This window comes from Ursus maritimus, unplaced genomic scaffold (assembly GCF_017311325.1).
Source record: "Ursus maritimus isolate PB19 unplaced genomic scaffold, ASM1731132v1 scaffold_6, whole genome shotgun sequence".
Taxonomy (NCBI): domain Eukaryota; kingdom Metazoa; phylum Chordata; class Mammalia; order Carnivora; family Ursidae; genus Ursus; species Ursus maritimus.
Window position 1 is genome coordinate 23,624,731 of NW_024426774.1, and position 25,405 is coordinate 23,650,135.

General features: G+C 49.4%; 1 protein-coding gene across 1 annotated transcript in view; it reads left to right on the plus strand.

Annotated features, from left to right (window-relative positions):
* The window catches only part of LBH (LBH regulator of WNT signaling pathway), a 25,140-nt gene extending 1,993 nt beyond the window's left edge, over positions 1-23,147 (plus strand). The window contains exons 2-3 of the mRNA XM_008700266.2: positions 830-932; positions 20,554-23,147. Of these exons, the coding sequence (XP_008698488.1) occupies positions 830-932; positions 20,554-20,742 (292 nt within the window). The 3' untranslated portion in view covers positions 20,743-23,147. The remainder of the gene's footprint in view (positions 1-829; positions 933-20,553) is intronic.
* The last annotated feature ends 2,258 nt before the right edge of the window (positions 23,148-25,405 follow it).

Genomic DNA, 25,405 nt, shown 5'->3' on the forward strand with positions numbered 1-25,405 from the left:
TAGGGAGTACACCGACTTTGGTATGTACTATTTGGCATTATGCATTCGGGACCCTGTATGTGCCTGTTTTTTGTGTGAGGATAATGGAACATTTGTATCCTGCTTACAGAGTACAAAGCACTTTCACATGTCAGCCATTGGTGGGCCAGCTTGGCCCCTCTGGAAATTTCCTTTGCAATCAGAGTCCGGGCATCCTTAAGGCTTTTAATCCAGGGGATGTTTTTCAAGCTGTGAGCTTGCAGCTGCTGTGGCTGGACTAAAGAAGGGGGTTGGATGGCAGATGTGAAGCTTGCAGAAAGCTGACCCCTTGGGGCTTTAAGTGGGACATTTTGCAAAAAGGAACACCAGAGAGAGAGAAAGAGAGGAATTTGGGAAGGCAGCATTATTGGACTTGGTTTCCCTGAGGTTGACCTGTTATCTTTATGTAATAATAATAATATGCAGTTCCCCTAGAGATGGGTTGAATTGGTTTTAATATAGACAGATGGACTCAGCTACCTACTGATTTGGTTTTTTCTAGTTCTGTCACTTAAAAGAAAATCCAGAGTTGCTCTGTGCCAGTGGGGACTTGCACAGGAGAGGAGAGAAGAGAGGTTTGCCAGAGAAGTTTTCAGGCTGTTTCAGGCTTTGTTGGTTGGGGTTGAGAGCCCTGATGCCCCGGGCTTGTAAGGCACTTCCTCAGGGTGTGAGCTTGTTTTTCTGTGAGTTCTGTTTTGAACACCTCTCGTCCTGCCTCCAGACAGTCCCCTGACCTAACAGCAGAAAGCACCAAGGATAGGAATGTGAAAGTGCGTGTGTTTGTTGACTTTTGGTCTGGGTTTCTTGGCAGCCCCGACTATCTGAGATCTGCCGAGATGACTGAAGTAATGATGAACACCCCATCCATGGAGGAGATTGGCCTCAACCCCCGAAAGGATGGCCTTTCCTACCAGGTGAGTCCGTCCTGGGTTCCTTCTGGCTCTTCAGAGACTTTTTGCTGGGGTTGGAGGCAGATGCGGTTCTGCGTCCCAGTGCCACTTGGAACAGCTCTGTGACCTTGGGGAAGTCCCCTCATGCCAGTAAGCCTCAATTTCTTGATCTGTAAAACGGGGCAACAGTAGTCCTTCCCTCAGAGGATTGTGGTAAAGGTTTGACTTGATGAGATGCTGTGTAGAAGGCATTCACGGTGCCCGGGACATAGTAAAGGGTCAGCAGGCATGAGCCGATGTCATTCATTAGCCATCGTGGCTGCTGTGGACTCTCACATTCGCAGCAGCAAGGGGAGACGTGATTTGTGCAGTCAGTGTAGACCAGCACTTGCCTTCACAGCCATGCCTTGGGCAGTGGAAACATCCCTGTGAAGGGTAGCTTGTGGGGAAAGGGGATCTGGTGCAGGGGCATCTGTGTCAGGTGGATGGTTGACCCACGGAGGCCAACAGAGTTAATGTGCAAAGTGCTTAGAACTGAGGAGACCTTTCCCCAAAGGCAAGCTATCTCAGGGATGTGATTCGTGGCACCTAGATTAGAGATCATCCTGCGTGAAGGATCCAGAATACACGAGGCCCTCAAAAAGTGCCCTGGGTGTGACCTTCAGATTGTTCCCGCAGTGACCTTGCTCAGCGGCTAGGCACTCGCCTGCTGCCCCCAGCTGGCTGCGCGGCATCTCGGGGTCTCTGGGGTCCGGAGCTGTTGTCCTATTTCCAAGGAGAGTTCCGAGGTTATGACATGTGGGAGAGGAAGGAGTCTTTTTCAGGGAAGACCTTGGAGCTAGGGAAGTTGTACGCCTGCGGTGCTTGGCCTGGGAGGATGCGTGGGGTGTGATGGGCGCATTGGGCAGATAGAACTGAACGTCTGCTCCGAGCCGTGCACTTTACAGATGTTCCTCATGGACTCTTGACCGTAGCTCTGAGGCGGGAATTCCTGCTCCGTTTAACGGATGAAGAAACAGGCTCAGACTGTAGTACCCCCAAACTCCAAAGCCTTGATCTTCTGATATGTCATGGGTCTGTCCCTCGAGCTGGTTCTTGCGGAGACTCCAGACTTGCTCGGGCTGGTAGTCGTTCTGTAGAACCATTCCAGGGCATTTATTCTGTAAAGGAAGAAACAAATAGAGAGCTGCGGGCATGTGATGGGGGAGGGGTTGATCAGAGAGCCGAGATGAAAGCTAAGTTCGTGTAAGGTAACTTGGTAGGTGACAGCAGAGTCCCCTCAGACTGGGAGGCTCAAGAAGGTCCCTTTGTTGGGCGCCAGGGTCTGGCCAAGCCCCTTTAGCCAGCTGGAAAGAAGTATTCATGTAGCCTGAGGCGGTGAGGGAAGTGAGGGGGAATACCCTTTCCTGGTTGGTTTTCTACCCTCCACCCCCACAGTGGGTCTGAGAGGGACCATCAAAGGCCCCACAGTCTGTGGGAGGGTAGAACTTTCCTGGCCCACCAGCAAGGGTGTTTTTGGATACCAGTTTCCAAGGCACTGAATCAGACCGAATCTCTTTGTGGTTACAGGTGAGATTTTCTCTCAGCTCTGGGTTTAGCGTTCCATCGCAGAACCCTTCCAGACACAGTCATCAGTAGGTCTTGTGTACGCTTTTTATATTCTCCTTTGAACATGTCCCAGGATCGAGGGGGCCACATCCTACAGGGCTGCTGTCTCCACCCTCGGGCCGCCCTGCCGGAACGAGGGCCGGGACAGGTGAAGGGGGCAGATCGGGCTGCAGCGCTGGGGGAGGAAGACTGAATTGGGCTTGCAGCGGCTGGTGGAAAATCATATCGCCTCTGGGCTCCCAAGATGTCATGATGCCGCCTGAAGAAAGGGCCCTAACTCTCTCCTAGTGGTGCTGGCCTGACAGCCTGGTTCCCACTGCCCCTCAGGAAATCTGTTCCTGCTGCCTGGGGATGGGGGGGCACTGTCCACTTCCAAAGTATCTTACCTGGAACTTCAAAGCACTCTTGTCATCAGCTTTCAGAAAGGTCCTCTGATTGCCTGAGGAAGAGAAAGGGGAGAGCATCATTTTCCTGGGCACTTGCTGTATGCACTTGCTGTATGCACTGTGCTGTGGTGGGTGCTCTATAGAGGGCCCAGGGCTCCCATGGGAAAGCAACATGGGCATAATGCCTGGAATACAGGCAGTCTGAGGCAGCGACGCAAAGCCATGGTCAGTCCAGGTACAGATGGCCACGAGAAGGCTTGGCTGGTCAGACTGGGGCTGGGCGCTGGAAGAATATTAGGACTGAGAGAGCACCTCCATCTCTAATCGTGTTTTCTTGCACGCCCAGATACCCCCCTGGCCTGCCGCCGTTTATGCCAGCTGCAGGGCTCTGCAGCCAGCTGATCTGACAGTTGTCATACGACCAGTATCCTCTGGGCCTATTCAGAGCTAGTGTCATGCAATTAAACACATTCCCACCAGAGCTCTGGGGACTGGCTGGGACTGCACTGGCGAAGCCTGTCCGCCGTGCATGCTCAGTCTGGGCTCTGATCTGGGGCGGGACATCTCAGAACTCTGTTCTTGGCATCCTTCCTGAGGGTAATAATAGTACATGGCTTTTACCAGGCCCTGCTTTTCCAAGGAACTGAAAGTGGGAAGGAGACATCAATCCCGACTTGGCAGATGAAATAGAATCTCAGGCTTGTGATTTGACCTTGAGACAAGGTCGTAAAATAGATAGGCATGCTGGACTTCGTCAATCATTCTCCCACCTTCCAGACCTACCCGAGAATGAAGCTTTCCTAATTTCTCTGCCCCAGATGTGACCTCTTTCTTCTTTCCACACCTGTGGCATTTGTGCCGTGAAACGGTGCTGCCTGGCGCTTTGAGGCTATGGGTCCTGCCCAAGTCTCCGAGGGCAGGGGATGCCTTCTTTCCCTCTTTGTGCCCATCAGCCTCCCCAGCCCAAGCTGCACGCTGGCTCCAGGCCTTTCCCTAGCAGGTGCCAAGTGAGTGGTGGTGGTTTCGGTGAGGTTGAGTCTCCTGGTCCGAAAGCTAGCCGTCTTCACTTCTACTTAGGGTTTTTAAAGGGTCTCCTGAGCTCATGCCTACCAAGGCTTTGGATAAATATCTTTATCCCCTGAAAAATTCAGGTAAGCCCTACCTTCCGTGCGTAGGAGTTAGTGTCGTTTTGTGAGCGTCTGTAAAAACCTACAGAGGCAGCGCCTTGTTGCATCTTACCGAGAGTCTGCTCGGTACGGGAACTCCATGTCTGCCTGCCCACTTGGCATGAATTATGGCAGCTTGCTGGGTGGGTGAGTAAATGGTTACTCGAAAGTGTGAGTACATTCTAGGCAGGCTGCAGGGAGCAGCCGGTTCATGGGGACTGAGTGGGAGGGTCCCCATGAGGACATTTAGGTCCCTGATGGCTGCAGCTGCCTGGCCTCACTGCATCCATGGGCCTTGCACAGTGCCCCACCCGTGGCACCGGAATGTCTGCCGCCTACACCTTCTTACTTGCCCCAACCCTAGGGAGCAGGTCATCGGCTGCCTCGAGGGGCCCTCTCTTGGCTGCAGGGGCTGTAAGCGTGTAGCACTTCGGAATGCTGGTCTGACGGGGTCTCCTTTCATGCCACAGCTGACCTGGCCTGGGTCCTGCATGGGGAAGGGTCCTGAGCATTTGTCTGTGGACACTGGCATTGCCCCGACGCAAGGGCTCTCGGGATTCTGGCCTTGCTGCCTGACTTGCCCCCGGCATGGCATGCTGAGGCTTTTTCAGTCTTACTGCCCTCACTAAGTTCTAGAGAGAGGTCTGGCTCCTTGGTTTTCATTTAAAATTGCCCCTTCTCTAGCATCTGGACCAAGATCTGATAGCTCTGTCCTTCCCTGGGCTCTTTAATTCCTCTCTGATCAGCTCTCATGTCTCTGACTGGCTCCCTTGTATTCCCGCTGCTGTTCTCGGTCACGTACTCCTAGCACTTGACATCCATCCAGCAGTCCGACAGGCAGCGGGCTCTCCTCAGGGAAGCCGGGGAGGATGCGCTGTAAACCAGAAGGAGCTTGCTCTTCACACACCGCAGTCTTCCGTGTCCTGTGCCTTCCCTTTGATCCGCAGAGCTCAGGACTTCCCTGCATCCTCCCCTTCCCTTCCTAAGACCAGAGGGAGGGAGAGCCTGGCTTTTGCACCACAGGGAGGAGGGAGAGTTGGGGGGGGCTGACCTCTTGCCACAGTTCTGTCGTTTGCTTCTTGCAGCCTGAGAGCCTGAGTTGTAGCTTGGCATTCAGGAGGGGGGCGAGGGGGGGTAAGCCTCAGTCTGGCTGAGAGCTCGCCTCTCCCTGGATGGCATCTCCCAGTCTCCTCTATCTGCAGGACCCAACAGCAGCGGACTCCCCCCACCTCCCTCCCACTGCCTCCCGTTATCAGGAGCAGCAAGTCCTGTCTCAGTGAACAGGTTCGGGTTAACGTCTGAAGTCAGGCAGCGGTTCAGAAGCCTTCTCTGGAGAAGGTGGAGCCTTACTTTAGAAACAGCCCCTGAGCCTGGCTCCCCTGTGTGTTCCCACCTGTGCAAGTGCACGTGTTGAAATAAATACATAATGGGTTGAGCTTCTTCCCCGGGTTCAGCCCTCAGAGAGTTTCAAGCTCCTCATGGTCCCTGCCTCTGTCCCCCACAAGCCCTGCTCAGGAGGCCATTCCAGGTGGAACCCGGCCACTGCCTGTGTCCCTTCCTCCTCGTGGTGACTCCCAGGTGTGGTACCCCACACGTTCTCAAGAGTTGCGGAGGCCCTGCTGCACGGCCTCGCGGAAGTCCCGTGGTCACTAGGAAATGATCTTTCACAACACCGGACTTAAAAAGCCTCAGTTGTCCCTGGGGGAAAATAAAGCTAAAGTTGCAGAGCGTTTGGCAGGACGTGTCCAGCTATGGACACGACATGTTACTGGAATCACAGCAAGTTTTCTTTCTCCTCTCCCCGCCCCCTCCACTCTGCTCCCTCCTTGCTACAACTGGTAATAATGTGAGGCAAAGCAGGCAGTTCGGGGGGCGCCTGGGTGGCTCAGTCGTTAAGCGTTTGCCTCCGGCTCAGGGCGTGATCTCAGAGTCCTGGGATCGAGCCCTACATCGGGCTCCCTGCTCCGCAGGAAGCCTGCTTCTCCCTCTCCCACTCCCCCTGCTTGTGTTCCCTTTCTCGCTGGCTGGCTCTCTCTCTTTCAAATAAATAAATACAATCTTTAAAAAAAAAAAACAAAAACAGGCAGTTCGGGCCACCTGGGGCCAAAGCCCAGGGAGCGCCTTGTTTCTGAGCGGGTTTGTGTCTACACACGCTGCCTCTTTTTGAGTCAGTGCCTACGTTGTGCAGATCAACTCTACTTTGTACGGGGGACCCGGCACCTTCCTTCTTAGGCCCAAAGCCTTGACACAAACATCGTGTTCACTGTTTTGGAATGCCCCCGGGGTGAGGGCCTGCAGAAGGCCGGAATTGTCCCGCTGGGGAACACCCCCACCCCAGCGCACATGCCGTGGTCACAACAGTGAGTCTGTGGCAGGGCCAGGGAGAGAACAAGCTTTCTTCACTTTCGTGGCCAATGTGTTGCATGCTAGAACGGAGCAGCCCAGCCTTCTCTCAAAGGGCCTGTGTTAGGCCTGACGCCTCCTCAGTGGCGGTGTGTCTCTCTGCCCGGAGCCGGGGCTGTGACTTAGTCTGCTCTCCGTCCCTGCAACGCCAGCCCCGCGTCCTGCCCGGAGCTGCACAGTGAGTGCTGAGTGATCGATGGGACCCTTCCCCTCTCCCTCTCCCTCTCCCGCCCCGAGAACTAGCCCTCTACCGTGGCCAGCCCACAGCATAGATTCTTACAGGATCAGCATCTTCTTGACATCAGCCCAGTCTTCCAAGCTGAACAGAGAGGAGGATTGTACCGTTGGGGAAAGGGATGCGTTTCGGTGGCGAATCTTGTGACCGGAGCCAAGAGCTATTCCTGGGTGTCTAGTGAATGTCCTGAAATGATCTTTCAGGTTCAAGTCCTGAAATAATCCACAGAGACTCTGAAAACAGGCCCTCACTCACATGGGGCTCAGAGTTGTCAGGCGTTCGCTCCTTTCCAGCTCAGAGATGGTGGACCACCTCTGCCACCACTGGCCTCACCACCTGCCCTTCCCTTGTCCCTGAGCCCACCCCAGGAGAATTCTTGATCAGCAGATCAGGTCCTGTCTCTGCTGCTTCATTCCTCAGCTGGGGGAGGCCCCTTATTGCACAGACCTGTCTTGGAAAAAAACCCTAAAATTCCCCAGAAGTTTCTCCAATCTATTGTTCAGGTCGCATTTTGAATTTGGGAGCGCCTTTGGCCGTCTGACGCTGGAATTAGCTGCCTTGCATGTCAGAAGCTCCTTTTTTAGGTAAACTGTAGAGAAGAGGTACCCAGGTATTTAGCCGAAGCAGCATTGACTCCTTGCTTCTCAGCCATAAATTTTATTGGAACCAGTGGGAAGGAGGGTTCTGGATCTCTCACCCAAAGCAGAATTGGCCTGAGCACGAAGGGCATTCACCAGTCTCAATTCAGAGGTGGTTGGCTTCTAGGTCTGACCTTATCCTAACTGGAATCTGAAGGTGGTTCCTACACAGAGTTAATAGTACACCTTGAACTCGCCTCCCGTCTTTACTTTGTAGAATACTCGTCCACCCGGGATTTGAGAAGCATCCTTGACTTTCCCAAATTCCTGAATGTTTTTTCCAGACACTGCCCTGTGTACAAGGTCTAATTTAGTAGGGTCACTCTTAGCCCAAGGTGTGCGGGCAGCGCTGAGCTCAGCCTCTGATCTCTGCAGACAGAGCCCGAGGTGCCTGCTAAGACTCCTATACACACACACACTTGCAGACACTCACGTGAACACCCACACGTGCACGCACGTGCACACATGTACACACACAACACACACTCACTCATGACCAAAGGGCAGCCCGTGGAATGTTCATAGGGGTTGTTGTAGACTGGAGTGTTGAGATGATAGGAAAATTTTCTCTTCCTTTTCCCCCTTTCCAGTAATTGCATATCTTCACTGATAAAGTATATATTTCATTGTTCTCAGACTTATTTCTCAAAGTTTAAAAGTAACCTCTGCCCATGCTGGAACTGTAATTTTCTTTAACCTTTTTGTTTTTTAAATCACCATAATCTCACCATGCCCAAGTCATGGCGTGCACATTTTAGCATCTTTTCCCTTTTCCGGTGCACTTAATATTTTCACAAAGCCACAATCACAGAGTTCTGTTCTGCTTTTTTTACTTAACGGCGTATAAGTCATCAGCATCGCATCATTTCAACTTCTCTTAAAAATGCTTCAAAGTTAGCATTTTTCATGAGTGTTCAGTAGGAGGTCCTGAAGTTGCCACATGATTCTTCTGACCATTCTCCAGTTGCTGAAAACTGTTTGATCGTGTACATGTTTCCTCTTACACATAATGTGATAATTTATATATAACTTTGTATGTCAGTCTTCGTCCACAGTTGATACAATTTCTTCAGAGTAGAGTCTTAGGACAGAGTATCGAAGCCAAAAGTTGCTAGGTGTGTGAGTGTGTGTGTGTTATAACTGTAAAGGTAATATACTTCCTCCTTTCAGAAATTTAGAAAAATTTAAAATACAATAAAACCCACCCATATTTCTATCACTGAAACATTGTGGTATGTTTACTTCTAGTATTTTGTATGCATTTATGTTTACAAAAATAAAATTGGGATAAATATGTGCACTAGTGAATTTTTTTCCCACTGACTATAATTTTGTGACCATGTCCATTTGTCTTTCTTTGTAAAAAGGCATTTCATTTTGTTACATGAATTTGAATATTTAGGTTGTGGCATGTTTTGTTCCTACAAAAGAACACTGCTCTGAGCATCGTTTTACATAAATCTCTGCGCAGACCTGATTTCTTTCCTTGGAATAAATTCTTGGAAGTACAAAGACTAATTCAAAGAGATTCAACATCATTAAGCCTCCTGATTATATATTACCTTAAAGACAGAAAATAAACAGAAGACTTTACCCAGTAGCAGTTCCTGGCATGGAGAGCTCCAGCACATAGAATTTCAGGGGCGTGAAAGCTACAGAGATGAGATCGTGAGAGAGTGCTGTGGCTAGAGTCAGAAAGGTGTTTGGTTTATTTCAGAGCGTTTAGGAGATGTTGTACATGTCTTCCGGTTTGTTAACTGCTTATTTTGAGCAGAGAGGATAACAACTAATGATGTTCAGGCAGCATTTAGCCAGCATTGCAAAATAGCTGTTGATCATGTTTTTGTCCCTTCGTGGGTATAATGACACAGTCTGGATTGCAGGTGCGTATGGGTCAGCGATTGCCCTACTTGTCTCCTTTATTCTGTTAATGACATTGGAGCACCATGCGACCTTGAGGAAGACCAGTGAAGTCACCTCTGCCTGGACACCCATGAAGTTTAGACAGATGCACATGGAGTCCCCTAAGCCATCTTGATCTTCTGGGGTTCCAGGTCTGGCTTGTGCAACAGTCATGGTTTAGAAATATTGCTTCCCTGGAATCCAGGAGGGACTGGGCTCTTTGAAGTAGATCTGAACATAACAGAAGTTTTGGGCCCCTAGAGCTCAGGGGCCTTTTACCCAACAACTGTGCAAGCCCCAGGTTCTTTGTAACAAGTAAACAGCCCAAGCCAATGTTCCAGTAGGGTCCACAGGCTCCCGGCGGTTTACAAAGTCAGTTCAGGTGTTACACACACTTTAGTAATGGTGGTATATTTTTATGGTTACTACCTATGACAAACAATACTAGTTTTCCATCTGTGTAGCGATACAGAGTTTCATTTTTATATGTTTTAAACGAGTCAAGGAAAAAGGTAATTGAGCCGTACTGTGTACGTGGGAATGGAGGAGTCCTTACCGTGGTGTCCAGCTTCCTGAGGCTGGGTCACGATCGTTACCATGAAGCAATTTCTTTTCTTCGACTCTTGTATCCTCTTAGGTGAAAGCATTCTTAAAGATCACCTGGCACTAAATCACGATTTCCGTGTTTCTTTGCTCATTTGCCCCTCACATGAGGCACTTGAAGCCTTAGGATCCTTCCTGGCTGTTGTCCTTGGCAGCCGAATATTAGAGGTTCTCCTGCCAAATTACTTCTTAATAATGCTCCGTGTATATACCGCTTGATGTTTTAACAAAGTGTTAGAACCAGAGGACAGTCGCCCCTGGGGTTCATGGAAACTTCCCAAGGGATGTGACAGCAGAGAGCATTTTCGGGACACCTCGTTCCCCACCCCCGTCTTGGGCTTCCTTGTTGTTGCTTTTCTAAAATTCGCATTTCCTGAAGCCGGGCTTCACCAGTTTCTTCGCCTACCTTCCTGTCCTACCTTCCTGTCGAGCTTGCCCTCCTCCCCCTTTGTAAGAGAAGGACCTGCTTCTTGCCCTCCTGAGTCTTTTAAGGTGACTTTCCCCAGGGTGTAGAAACCATAGGGGCATCAAACAAATGGACCATTGGAAATGTTACTGCCTAAGAAGCTCCGTTAATCCCGCCTACCTGTCCCATTAAGACACCAACAAGAAAGATTCCTATGCGTGTAACAATGACTTGGGGTATGTTCATTGATCAGTTACGTAGCTGCCACGAGCCAATCCAGATTTGTTGTTGCTGTTGTCGTTGTTGCTAACAGGCCTTAGGGTCATTTGACATAAAAATAGTAACTGTCCATTTATGTACATAAATACATCTCTTTATTGCAGAGAAGTATGAAAAAAGCTAATGACTAAAAACTTACGTTAAAATTCTATGGAACAGTAGGGTGGAGATACAGTTTCAAGCAGAGAAAAGAATACAATTTTAGAGCTTGTTTATGAGTTTTTAATTTTTTTATTAAAGATTTTATTTATTTGAGAGATAGAGAGAGAACGAGTGTGGGGCGGGGCAGAGGGAGAAGCAGACTCCCCAAGGAGCAGGGAACCTGATGTGGGACTTGATCCCAGGGCCCTGGGATCAGGACCTGGCCCGAAGGCAGACGCTTAACTGAGTCAGCCACCCAGGCGCTCTGTTTAGGGGTTTTTTAATGGGGGATGGTTGATATACCAAGTTGCTTTGGTATTTATAAGGCATTGCATAAAAGAATGGTATAAAAGTTTTATTTTAAAATGTTAATGTTTGTAATATACCAGAAGTTTTAGATATCAGTTTAAAAACATGTGGAAGGACACGGAGTTTTCCAAATTCTTTTAGAGAGTGGACAAACAGGTGCACTCCCACTGGCCCTAGAGGATCTCAGATATGGGAATGCGTGTGACAGCAGTGTGGCATCGGGCCACTTAGGTGTTCTTTACATGTAACCTCTCAGCACATGGGATTACGGGCTGCGAATCTGGATAACTGGTTTCTCATCTTGGCTTTTCTCCTACCTCTGTCACCTCAGGAAACTCACATCACGTCTTTTGGCCTCAATTTCCGCATCTATAGGGGAGAGAGCGGATTCTATCATTTTTGTTAGAATGTTGTATAATGAGGCGAAATCCTCCATCCTGATCCTAGACCCACTCACTGGAGTTTAAAAAATCTGCTCTTTTCTTCATGTCAGCCTTCTAGCTGTTCGAAAGCAATTTTATGTTCCCCTCAAATCTTTTCCAATTTTAAAACATACCTTCCTTCAACCTTGACTTAATGTAGTCATCCTATGGCGGGTGTTTTTTTCTCTAGGCCAGCTGTTCTCAAGTGTTTTGATCTCAGCCCCTTTCACATTCTTAAAAATAATTTAGGACTCCCCCCCCCGATATTTGTTTATTTTGTTATGTCCTTTGATATCAAAACGGAGTGTTTAAAATTTTCATGTTTTAATTCCTTTAAAATAACAGTAAAACCATTACATGTTAATATAAATAACAGTTTTTAATAAAGATAAATACGTTTACAAAACCAAACCCAAACCAAAGTTTAGTGAGAAGAAAGGCATTGTTTCACATTTTTTTTTTTGCAAATCTGTTTAATATCTGGCTTAATAGAAAATGGCTGGACTCTCGTATCTGCTTCGGCATTCAGTTTGTTGCCATACGTGTGGGTTGAAGTAAGTGAAGACAACCTGGCCGATGCAAGACCTGTGAGAAAAGTTAAGAAAAGGAAGAAATCTCTTCCTAGCCGTATCCAGTTCTTTTTCTTTGCTATTTCGCCAACACTCAACAAGTGGTCATTTCTTAAATGTCGGCAGCAGTGTGGCATCAGAAACCTTATCAACGAGGTTTCTGTGCTCTTCCATCCAAATCCAGCAGTCTGTCTGGCACTTCCAATGTCTCTTTCCCACGTTGGTTTGTAATGTGGTGCGTTGACCATTTGGAACATACGCATGCACTGAGTAAGACAGATCAAATACGGACAATCGCATCATAAAACGTCAGAAAGTCACATGTATTCATGTCTTTACCAGTCTCATCAGAAGGCCTTCAAGCGTTAGGGAGCAGACCAGTTAACGGTGGCTGATACGATCTATGCTAGAAAGTTTGATTTTTATCATTGGGAACAAATACTGTTAGTCATTTTCCACGAAGTGACGTGCTTGTTTTGTTCACTTTTGAGGACGTGTCCCCCGAACACCCAAGTCAAAACAACCGTGGTTTGTTGGGTAGTCACGTTTTCAAGTAAAAACAGTGCTCCCCGGGAAAAGTGGCTAGTTCAGCTGGTAACTCCGTCACACGAGTGCTTTTCTCGAGATGACCGTTGCACCGTGAGATGCAGCAGAGTGCTGTCTGCTGGCTTTCCACTTTATCACGTACGGTACTAAAACAACATGTACTTAAGAGTCAATATTGAATAAAAACTCATTTTGACTGCTTTATCAAGGATATTAGGTCTTTTTTTTTTTTTTTTTATTGTGAGTGTGAGGTGGTAAAGAATGTAATGACCACAAGTACAGTTTGCTGCTGCTGCATTCATTCATTCTTGCCAAGGTGCCAGCAGTGTCACCCCCCAGTGCTGCGATGCCATCGTGTGAGTGTCAACACAGGGAGAGAGGCAAATAACATATTTGTATTATTAAGGAAGTATTTTAACTCTGTGGACACTTCTTGCATGAAAGGACCTTGGGATCTGAGCTTGGAGAACGTTACTGTAGACCAAACAAAGTATATGTCTGATCAGAGAACAGCAGGGCCATCGCCTCCCTGCTAGTGTAGACAGCTTCTAGGAATACAGCCCTATTCGTTTTAGTGTCGGAGCATCAAAACTGCAGTTCTGACCAACTAAAATCTCCAGGCCTCTTTTATAGCACTTACGATCAAGCAAGGCTTCCTATTTGGGAGGGGAAAAAATGTTTTTGACTTAAAGAAAAATGGGTCTATTAGCTGATGACTCCACTTTGGGACAAGGTGAGTTAGAGATGACGGATGTCATCCAAGTGGAGATGTGATTCACGGAAGGTGGGAAGGGGAAGAGCAGCTGTAGATTGGGGAATCCTCTGCCTGTGATGGACAGGTGAAGCCAGGAAGCTGAATCTGAAGAAGAGCCCAGGATGTTGCCTCGTTGAGGGAGGGCACGGGGAGATGAAGGTAATCGGGTGGGATGAGCCAGGGCAGGGGCATAAGAATCAGGAGAGACTGTGAAGCCTGACGCAGGCTGGGCGGCCTGGTGGTGTGCTGCAGAGGCGGTGGTGAGTGAAAGCTGAGCAAAGGCCAAGGGGCAGGGCTGTAAAGGAGTCCTCAGAGACTTGAAAGAGTGTTTCCATGCAGGGATGTGTTTGGAAGCCACGTGGTAGGGGTCAGGAAGGGGACTCCAGACAAGGTTGGGAAGGCTGTGGGTCTAGGCCAAACATTTGAGATTTTTGTCTCCAAAACAAAAGATGAGAGAATGGTTGGAAATGGCAGCTGTGCCATTCTGCGCTTTCTGAGAGAGAGGAGGTATGGCTGTGGGACATTTGGCTAGAACCAGTGGAGGAGGATGACAACCCCAGAGGCCCCAAGGTGACTGGGAAACATGTCTTCTTTCTAAAGGACAATGGTAATATAGTCAATAGGATGTGGGTATTTGAAATCATCTATCCCAGGTAACTGCACTCTTTCTCTCACTGTCCGGGAGAGCTTTGAGAAATGTTCTTTAACCTTCCAAAAGCCCCATCAGCTCACTGGGCCCAGAGTTATCAGTAGCAATTAGTGCTAATTAATTGGAATTCGGAACTCTTGACCTGCAGGACGGGTGTGTGTTTGAGAGATGTTTATGAAGGATGGTGTTTATCTAGAGGATATCCTTTTCTTTTAAGTTTCAGGGCTGGAGGCTTAAGCATCTTTAATCCAAAGGAAGGAGATCCAACAGTTGTTACAAAGCCTTAAATCTCTCCTCAAGTCTCCTCTAGGATTAGAGACACCAGAGAGGGGTAGGAGAGGGTGGGGTGAATATTCCAGAGCCCCAGGCCGGGGGGATTTAAGCAGAGTGAGAGCGCCCAGGATGGAGAATGAGGTGACTGGCATCAGACTGGAGATGAGACTGCTTCCTCCCTGAACCCCGTTTGGAGCTACTCTGCCATTTGCTCTAATTCTTTCTGTTCTTACTAACCACATTTCACTTTGAAAAGTCAGGAAAATGCAAATAGCAATGATGACGATGATGATGATGAAATAGCAGGAGGCACGTATTTTGAAGAACATACATACTCCCTGCCTTCACACACTGTTCGGGGACAAAAGCAGGGTGGCTTTGGCTTTGGCTTAGCTGCTGCTCATTCGTTCAGCCCTTGGCAGAGCAGGATGCTGGTAGAGATCTGCCCATTGTTAGAAACCAGCCCCTCCTAGGAAGGAATAAACACACAAGGCCAATCCATTGTTGCTCTGCAGGAAAAATAAGAAACCCAGACTTTGGGAAGCTGAGGGGCAGGAGGGGTCTGAAGGCCCGGGCAGCAGGCCCCTGCAGTGGGCTGGGGGGCGGGGGTGTGGAGGTACGTAATGGGCAGATCGCTAGCTGCAGGGGCTTCCACTGAAGACCAGCATCTGGACAAGACAGTGGCTTTTGTTCCACCTGGCCTAACCTATGCCCTGGAAAAACAAACACCGGCAGAGAAGTGATGAAGTCAAACCCATTTCTCCAAAGAACCTGGTGGAGAATTGTTGAGTGCAAGCCCAGGAGTGCTGCTCACTTGCTCCTGGCCCAAGCCATTGGGACTGTTGACTTTTTAGTCCCTCACTCTAAACGCTCCTTGGGGACCCCAGTTTTACCTAATAAGAACCATCGTTAGGAATTTAAAGTGTAAAGAGCATGTTCACACATACCTGTGTTTGATTCTCTCCAAAGCCCTATAAGATGGGAATTAACATTAATCCCAGTCTGTAGATGAAGACAGGAGGGAAATGGGCCACCACGGCTTTGAGCCCCTTGGGTACTGCACTGGTGCTCGACACGCAGCAGCATGTAATCCTTCCAACAACCCTATAAAGTAGAAATCCGTTCCTCGTTTCACTCAGGACGCAATGGAAGCTCAGTGAAGTTAAAATGACTTGAGCAAGGTCACAGAGATAATAAGACACGGGGGCAAAGTAAAAGCCCAATCTTTCAGACTCCTGGTCTACCACCAGTGGGCGTGGCGAGTTTCCATTGCAGGTTTGAGACTGATTATTTCCCCTCTGGAACCAGACGGGAGAAGCTCAGGGCTTGGTTTTGTGTGCAGGGGCAGATCCCCTCTCAGTGCCTTGGGGACTGCCTGGTTATTCACCTCAGGCCCTCTGCCCTACCTCCCCTCTCCACCCCACCGCAGCACACCTCATCCTTCTGTTAGAGCCCGGCAAAGAGGAGCGAGAGGCCCACGCTCCGGAGGTCTCAGCTTGCAGAGCTGGTAATCAGCCCTTTGTGTGTCCAGTTCGCCCCCTTTCATCTCCTGCTCCCGCCGGTGTCCACTTTCCCTATTAGCGTCTCTCAGCTCTTTGCTGAGCCCTCCGCCCTCTTTGTGGCCAGCTCGAGTTGTTTGTCAGGAATGAGGGCTGAGGGATGCGTGCACTCAGGGCAGGGCTGCTCCAACCAGAATTGCTCACATTTTCCATCCCAGGTGCCAGACATCTCTCTTCTCTCCCCACCGCAGGGGCAGCGAGGTTTAGGTCACCTGGCTTAGAGGTAGACAGTTGATAGCTAGGCCCCCAAATTTCAGGCCTTTGGAGATCTGATATTACCTTTCAGTGCCCCCTCCATGGGTGAAATGGGAGCTGACTGACCAGCAACTCTTACACTTAAGCAAAAAGGCTTCTGACTAATTCCTCGTCCCCCAACCCCAGACATCTCTGCTGTGAGGCTGCCCGTGTTGGCCCATCAGCCAAACCTCCTGACCATTTTCCTGGACAACCCTGTTCTCACGGTCGTCATATTTAACTCATTGTGTTTGCGCTGTCCAATGCAGCGGCCCCTAGCCACACGCTACTATTTACATTTAAATTTATATTATATTTACATATATCAGATAAATGTGCATTAATAAAAGTTAGAGAAAATTTAGCCTCATTTCAAGTGCTCAATAGCCATATGTGGCCACTGGCTATTGCTTGTGCAGCTAGAGAACATTTCCACTATCACAGAAAGTTCTAAAGGACAGCCGTAATCCACAGAGCCAGAAATGCCAGTGTATTGGCATCCACAGTTCATCTCACAGACCATTCCTTCCTCATCGAAGGTCCTAAAGCTCCCTTGACCTTTCAAGTGAACCCATGTGAGTTCCCAAAATGTCAGGGCCTGTTGGGATTAGAGGCCACCTGGCAAAGGATGCCGCTGCAGAAGTGTCCTCTGTAAGAGTCACGAGCGCCATGTTTGCATGCCTGCCGTTCCTACACCGTGGGACATGCGGGACCCAGCCGGGGCGGGGCGTGTGATCTTCAAGACTTCACTCCATTTGCAAAGGAAGGAAACTGGGTGTCTATGAGTTTCATCCGAGCCATCAGCCCTGGCAGCCAAGTGTGACAGCTGGATAGCTGGATGTGGAGCCCGGTGTTGGCAGAAGGAGGGCAGGGCAGGGCTGAGAGAGTCACAGCTGGGGATGGATGCTTCTAGATCTGCCCTGCCCTCTGGGGGGGTTAGGGTCGGAAATGCTTCTCAGAGCCTCTTATCTTCCTTTCTGGACCTCTTGGAGAGGAGTCTTTGCTGTAGAGGGATTTTTTTTTCCCCCTTCCCCAGTCCAGAATGCAGGGGCACACTGGAGTAAGAGGTTTAACCACAAGCAGTTTCTCTTTGGAGCAGGGGCAGTTCTTGATTCCCTGCCAGGTCCTGCAGGCAAACAGCATGGCAGGCTGGCCTGCCGCCCCAGCCCTACCTGTCATGTGCTTGGCAAGTCCTACTTGAGTCCTTTTTTCCACTGCCTTCCCTACCCCGTCACACTGCAGTTGCAACCTCTCATTTTTCTGCTGTCTAGATGATTAAAAGGCATGACTTAGTGGAAAAATCTCAACCTCCATAGGGTCAGCCTTTTAAGCAGCTGTTGGAGATAAGATTGTGCTGGCAGAAGACTCAGCGACACTTTGCAAGGCTCACTGTCTGCATGTGAGGAAATGAGCGGCTGATCGGCTCGGCGTGCGCGTTGTCTGTCTTTGGAGAGAGCTACAATTTTCAGAGGCATAAATTGGCATTATTTGATAAAAAAATAAAATCTTTGATGGAAAGGTGGGATTATTATAGTGATTTTTTTTAAGTGCAGTGAGCAGGCTTTGTAAAGGAAAAAAATTTTTTTAATGGCACCTGCTTTGAGCAATGCAGGGAGCAAAGTGCTCTGGCAACTGAGCAGTATCAGAAGTTCAATGCTCAGACTTCCCCAAGGACTTAAAGACTTAATTGTGCAACTCCTGGTATGAAAGGCATTGTTTGGAGTTATTTTAATTACCATGTGAGTATTGCTTCTTGCTTGGAGGTTGAATACATACTGTCCTCCTGTTGAAACAGCTCCAAAGAGGACATTTCCATTTTAATTCAGCATATGTCCTCAAAGCATTTTATCATCTCTGTGTTTGCCAAGAACTTGTACCCATCTAGTGAGACACGAAAGTCGCTTTGCTTTTTGAAAGGAGAAACTGAGTCACAGGCAGTTGAGAGGACTTGATCGGGGTTACAGAAGTGACATCAAGGACACAGCATCTGGGGTCTGTGGCTCTACAGAATGTTATCAGATGAACACCTCATTTGAAGTCCTACAGGTCTGAGTTCAGGTCCCCGTTCAGCCACTTCCTAGCTGTGTGGCCTTGAGTAAGTCACTTGCTTTCTCTGTGCTTCAGTTTCCCCTTCTATACTTAATAGGATTGTTGTGAAGATTGAGATTCTGCCCAGCCAATGCTCTTCCTTGGCTCCGGTGATCATAGTTGGAATCCAGTTGCTGGGATGTCACGGGTGGGTCAGAGGGTAGAGGCAGGGCCCAGGTCTGCGCTGAGCCAGGTGTCCATCTTCTTTTGATATTTCATAGCTCTGTCTCGGTCCTGAAGATTTAGAACAACTGTCTAGACAGGGAAGCTCATCTTCTAGACCGAGATGCCCAGAGTTCATCCTGGCACCTACGCTGGACAGGCAGCTGAAGCCCACAGTCTTGTCCACCCTCCCTGGTCAGTTTTCAGTCTGTAAAATGGCCATCCATTCACTTTTCAAAAGGCACAGGCCCTGAAAACAGCAGGTCCAGGTTTGAATCCTGGCTCTTACAGGTGTCGGTCAGAGCCCAGGATCTCACTGCTCCTCGGGCATGGTCAGGCCTAAATGAGGTGATGGCTGAAAGAGCTTTGCAAACTGTAGTGTGCTTTCCACTTGCTGGGTTTCCCCTTGCTCACTCCCAAAGCCCGTGCGTGGAAGGCACCTGGGTTTCACCCCCATAGAGGGGCTCCAGCGCCACTGAGGAGCAGTGAGGAGGGGCCCAAGTAGATGACTTGCCCCTCTCCCTGCTCAGCACATCAGACAGCACAGTCCCAGGGCGGAACTGCGGGGTCGGCTGCATCAGGACGAGAAAGCCTGGAGTGGGGGTCGCTCTCCCCATGCCTCCGTTAGCCCCAACTAGTCTAGCCCCTCCTCTGGCTTGTTTTCCTCCTGGCTGCCATTACCATACTTTTTATGAGCCTGTTAAGTCTTTAATGATGCCTGGTTGTGCAGCTGGCTTAAGGCTTAATCCCCAGCAATAGGGCTTTATTGGATAAATGGTTAATAATCACTTGTCTGCAGGGATTGGGGAGGTTTTGTTGAGGCCCATGGTTCCCGAAAGCCCCACGTAGCCTGGGATGTGGCCTGGGACGTGGTCTGTGACTGAGCCAGCACTGCTCGGGGCTGGGGTGCAGTGAGATTGGGCACCACAGGAGCTGGGAAGGCCTGAGTCTGTAGGAGAGCATTTCTCCCCCCTCCTGAGAATATAGGACACTCGCCTGCTGCTGTGTGCCTATCTTGACCTGTGCCTGTCTCAGGCAGTGCCCAGCCTCTCTGCAAATGTGCGTCTCCACCCACTCCCGATTTTGCTTTCCTTTCTCTAGCCATTAAGCTGTGTGACCTTGAGCCAGTTTCTTGCCCCTCCGGCCCTTGGTTTGCTCATCTACCAAATGGAGATTGGAAGAGGTGGCCATGAAGGCCCCACGTGGCTCTCAGTGTCTGTGTTCTGTGAGCCTCGGTGTCCCAGACAGAGGCTCCTCTCTCCGGCTCTCGGGTGTGTCACCGAGGGCTGTGGATGGCTAGGGACCAGCAGCCCGTCGTCGGATTAAGTACTTAAGCTGCTGGGCCAAGAATTGGGTCAGCTGTAGTCACAGGGCAGTGTGTGCACAGGGAGTCCGCAGAGCCCTTCACGGTCCTTGATTTTATGGCCCAGTGTGGGGGTTTCTCCCAGCTCTGGGCAGGACACACAGTAGGCCTTAAAAAAAGAAGCCTCATTGACAGGACTCTGAAAAGACTTCTGGGGTAGAACTGTCAAGGAGCCAAGAGCCCTGACAGGTGAAAAAGGAGCCTAGAATTCTGTTCGTGGCTTGCCTGTGACGGGGGCCATGCCAGCAAATGTCCCTGATCAACCCTGATGTGGCCTTGACTTTATAGTGGCAGTGAGATCAAGACCCATCTGTGGGAAGGGCGGGGTGTTATTGGGGCATGGGCCCGGGGCTCAAACGGACCTGGGTTTGAATCTCATTCCTCCACCACTCATTTGCAGGCTGTATGGTTTGGGCCACCTCCTTCTTCAGACCTGAGAGTCTTTAAGGTAGTATTAGCAACACCTGTTTTTCGGCATGAGCCTGTTGGTTCAAAACGATGTGTGTGGAGCACCTGGGAGCGGGCGCCTACTGGGCGCGGATCGTTACCCTGGGAAGCAGTCAGTGCTAAGGTGCCCATGGCCTGCTTTGGGCTGCAAGGGTAACGTGCTGGCTGTGGGCAGGTGTGGCTTCCTGTGGATCACATGATTTTAAGTTCTTTTAGCTGCAAATGAAAGACAAAAGGTGCGAACAGAGCAACCACACAAATTTAGAGGCACGGCCCTGAAAACTTGCAGCTTCAGGATTAAGGTCCCCTGAGGGACAGTTTCCTGGGTGGCCCCAGAATGTGTTCCCTGGCTCCCGCCTTAGGGCTCCCTCCCGGAGTCCCGAGAGCCCGGCCCGGGTGCTGGCCCTCAGTGGGGCTCAGTTCTCCACGCGCAGGTGCAAGGAACTTGGTTTCTCTTTCCCTGTACTGCAGGTGACCGGGGACTCTCTCTGCTTTTCTTTCAGATCTTCCCCGACCCGTCGGACTTCGACCGTTGCTGCAAGCTCAAGGACCGCCTGCCCTCCATCGTGGTGGAGCCCACAGAGGGCGAGGTGGAGAGCGGGGAGCTCCGGTGGCCCCCCGAGGAGTTCTTGGTCCAGGAGGATGAGCAGGACAACTGTGAAGAGACAGAGAAAGACAACAAGGAGCAATAGAGTCCCTGTCGACTCCCTCGGGGGCCACAGCAGACGGCATCTGTCCCTGAACTGTGTTCTTTCCCATTGTGATGGAAGAAGGGAGTGAGCCACCATAGTTCGGAACATGTCAAATGATGGCTTCCGTTTTGCACCTGCAAATCACCGAGTTGGTTTTCTTTTCTTTTCTTTTTTCTTTTTTTGAAATGTGCTGGGCAGTGGAGCCCTCTGCGACAATTTGCAAGGCCTTCTGAGAAAGGAAGCTGCTTAGAGCAGGGGTGGGGGGTGCGGGGAAGTGGTGTGTCTTCGAGATCGGTATCTGAACCCGTGCAGGCCAGAGGCAGCGGTGGGATTCCAGTGGGCTGGGGGGGTGGGGGGACGGGGGATGTGCATCGCGAGCAAGGAACATTCAGGGTAAGAGAACAAACAGGAGATAGGAGACGGAAGAGAAAACACACGTTTGAAAGGAAGCATCGAGCAGAGGAGTGCAGCCAGGAAGTTGCCCGCCAGCGGCTGCTGGGGCGTCAGAAAACGACGCGTTCATCTCTCTCTCTAGTCCTGCCCACCACTGGCCTTTGCTTTTACTTCAGCTGTGTTGGTCTGTTCATGGGAGGCTGGGAAAGAAGAGCAGTAGAAACTGGCCGCCTGCAAAGCCGGCTGGAGGCAAGCGTGGGAAAGAAGGACTCCCTGCACCGCCTCCACCCTGCTTCTCCTCTACCCTCTGCTCCAGCTGTGGCTGGTTCACAGACCCGCCAGTAATCTGGAGGTTTTCTTAAGAGGCAGCACTCTTGAGCTTCTCTCTCCTGATTATCCTTTTGCCCTCCCCCAGCCCTTTGGGAGTAGCGGGAGCACTTCCCACCCTCGTGGGAGGACTGAGGTGGACGCTCAGACACGAAGATCCCTCCCCCCTGCTCCCCCAGGCTTGCTGTGTTCTGAGCAGAGGCATGGAGCTCTGGCTCTACCAGGCTGGCCCTCCTTCTCCTTAGCATCCCCTCTGCAGCCCCGGGGCAGAGCAGTCGGGCAGAGGTGGTCCCCAGCCTGACCAGCGTTGGTACCCACTTCAGTGTGGGCTCCTGGCCCATTTTTCTGGTGGGAGTTGAGTGGAGAGAAGAGGAGACTCTTCTGTTTCTTGTTGGGGAGGTGAGCTTTAATGGAGGTCCCAGATCTGGGAACTATCAGACGGGGGTAACAGGGCTCTCATGCAACACCCTGGGGACCAAGTTTGAAACTGAAGGTGTCATGAGATCCCCGGGCTTCTCCTTGTGTTCTGGACACAGGTGGGTGGATGGCATGGTGAGGGAGCACCGAGCATTGGTCCTCATCCCTCCCTTCCTCCCACCTGTCCCCTGCAAGGGCGCAGTTGGACGAGAAAGCTAGCCTTGGACTTAGAGCTTCTTACAGTGAAGAACCATCTGGAGCAGCAGGTTGCGGGACACACTCTTCAGACCTTCTCTAGCTCACAGCACGAGTGTGTGGCCAACAGGTGAGCTCACAATCCTCCCGGAGGCTGCTCTGGGCCAGCAGAGGTACCCTGGCAGCTCTCCAGTGGGTCTGGGTTGACCCCAGTTTGGGACTTGTGTATAGAGCTGTATTTAATACCTCAAGGTTAGTGTGGTTCTGGGGAGCTGGGACAGGAGGATGAGGGTGTGCAGTTGACATCTCAGCAGGACTTGGCCCGGGGAAGCTGACGCTCACCCCTCCTCCCCCGCTCCCTCCTCCCGTGTTGTCTGCTTGTGTTACACACATTGATGGCAATAACTTCTTCCAGCTCCTTGGGAATGGGTGAGGCCTGCAGCCTGCATAGCCAGGGCGTCAGTCTTGTGCTCCCGCGGGTTCTGTGGGCTGCAGAGAATCCTCCCTCCTTCCTCATTCCCGCGCAGCAGCATTTCTCATCCCGCACCTGCCTCCCTTTGTGGATGGGGTCTTGCCTTTTAAAATCCTGTGTTTGTGTCCCTCTCATCTGTCCTGGTCTTGCCGTGTGATGGGAATGTGCTTGTAAACTGCATAACAAATCTACTTTGTGTATATGTGTGTTTATGGGGGTGACTTATTATTTTGCTGGTCGCTAGACACCTTTGTATGACCATTTGGAGTCTGGGCAGGCCGGGGGCTGACAACTCGGGTCAGGACCTGCAGCAGTGATCCTGTTGGAGGGACCCAGCCACTCTTGGACAAGTGGCTGAGCTCCTGTCTGGCCTCCTATTTTTTTTTTTTTTTTAAGTAACTTGTGTGTATTTCTAACTGATCGTATTAAAAAACAAAAACCCCAACCCTAGTATTTCAGTAAAAATGCCTGTTGTAAGATGAACCTCCTGTAACTTCTATCTGTTCTTTTTTGAGGCTCAGGGAGAAACTAGCATTTTTTTTTTTCCAAACTACTTTTTGTCACTGTGACAGTTGTAAATAAAGTTTGAAAATGCTTTCCACTCTGGTCTGGTTTCCTTCTTCCTTCCCCCTCCACTGGAACTGGTGGAGCACAGCACCGAGATGCAACTTGCATGGGAGGCTGAGTCAGGAAGAGTTGCAAGTGAGGTTCCATATGTATCTTGCATGTTGGCCTTTCCAGGGTGAGCCCATCTGTGGTTTTTTGTCACCCGGCTGCAGGAAAGCAACCTTCCCTTCTGTGTCAGTGGCTTTCAACCCTGGACGCACATCAGACTTACCAGAAAAGCTTTTTAAAAAGTACACTACCTGGATTCTACCCCCCAGAGACTTGGATTTCAATGGGCTAGGATGAGGGCCAACCACTACTTTTTTTTTTTTTTTTTTAGAATCATGGGGTGCTTTCAACACAGCCACAGTTTTAAGCCACCTTCCTAAGGGAAGCGAAACACCCAAGATACCTTATAAGGTCATTCACAAAGACTGGAGGTGAGCAGATGGGCATGTATACGGCCAGAAAGAGCTCCGGTAGTCACTTGAGTGCCTATGATTTATCAGGCATGGTTAAGAGATTGGGATAAACACCATAGCACTGGTCCCAGCCCTCACTGCACTGCTTCAGTGTGACATTAAATGACAAGTATGGTGAGTGCAACACAGGAAAAACAGGATGCCCTGAGAGTATCTGTTGGTAGGGCCAAGATAGACATCCAGAGAAGGGAGTGAGGTGCACAGAGAGAGTGCTTCGAGCAGAGAGAAGGCTGGGAATAAGCTTAACTAGTGGGGGCAGGGAAGTAGTGCCAGGAGGGCTGCTAATGCCTGGGTGAAGAGTTTGGATTTTGTTCTATGTGCAGGGCATAGAACGGTATCATTTACATTTTCATGAAATCTGACTCTGTGGAGATGGTATTGGAAGGGACAAGACGGAAGGCCCAGAGATCAAGGAGGCCTCATGGAAGTGGGAGCGAGAGAGAGAGAGACGGTGGTGCTTTGCCAAAGGGTTTTCTGACATTTTCCAACCTAAGGCTGGATATATTTGCCTTCCATCAGCCCACATCTGGGTTCATAACTGTGGCGAGTATAGGTAATCAAGTGATCTGTGCTGAGGATGTCTCCCAGTATTGAATATGAGTCCATTTTAACATTAGCCTAAATAAAACCATTAGATTCGTGGATCTGCTGCCCTGAGAATAACTTGCAGCCCTTGATCATCCTCATCTTGGATTGTTCCTCTATTTCCTTCCAACAGCCCGTGTATGGCTTTTATTAGAACACAGCTTTCTTAGAGATAGCCCCTCATAAAATGGTCTTTATTCACAGATAACATCATCTAAAAATCCTATTAAAAAACAAAAAACAAAAACCCACCAGAACGGACATGTGAGTTCAGCATGGTTGCAGGATCTAAGATCAATATACAGAACTCAACTATATTTCTATATACTAGTAATGGACAATTAGATTTTGAAATTTAAATACCACTTATATGAGCATAAAGAAATAAAAAGTGTAGGGATAAATCTGACAAAAGATGTGCAAAACCTGTTCAATGAAGACTACAAAACACTGTTGAGAAAAATTAAATCAGACCTACATAAACAGAGGTATACCATGTTCATGGATCTGAAGATTTGATGTCATTAAGACGGTAGTTTTCTCCAAACTGATCTATAAATTCAACAGTCAAAACCCAAGCTTTTTTTTTTGCAGAAATTGACAACCTGATTGTGAAATTCATATGGAAATACAAAAGATCTAGAATAGCCAAAAAGCCTCAAAAAAGAACAAAGAGGATCCAAATCTCAACTTCAAACCTTACTACAAAGTTACAGTAATCAAAACAGTTTGGTATCAGCATCAAGCTCGACAAATAGTACATGGAACATACTAGAGAGTCCAGAAATAGACACAAATATAGTCCATTGAATTTTGACAAAAGTGCCAAAGCTACTTGGTGGAGAAAGGAGTCTTTTCTACATGTGGTGCTAAAACAGTTGTGTATCCATATGCAAATGTCCCTAGGGGATAGAAACAAAGTCTTCACTTCTGTTTCCCATTGTCTCCATGTGAATTTCTAAATAGAATACTTACTCATTTAGAGAAAAAATTTTTTCCTATGGCCAATTGCTTCAATACTGTCTCCACTTTATCCCAGTTCACCACCTCTCTCTGTAAAGGAACAGAAACTTCACTGTGTTATTCAGGCTGACTTGCATTCAAGGCCCACTCAGCCCCTCCATATATAATTTGGGCCAATTTCTTAATGTCCATCATTCACAGCGTTCTTTTCCTACTACCTCTT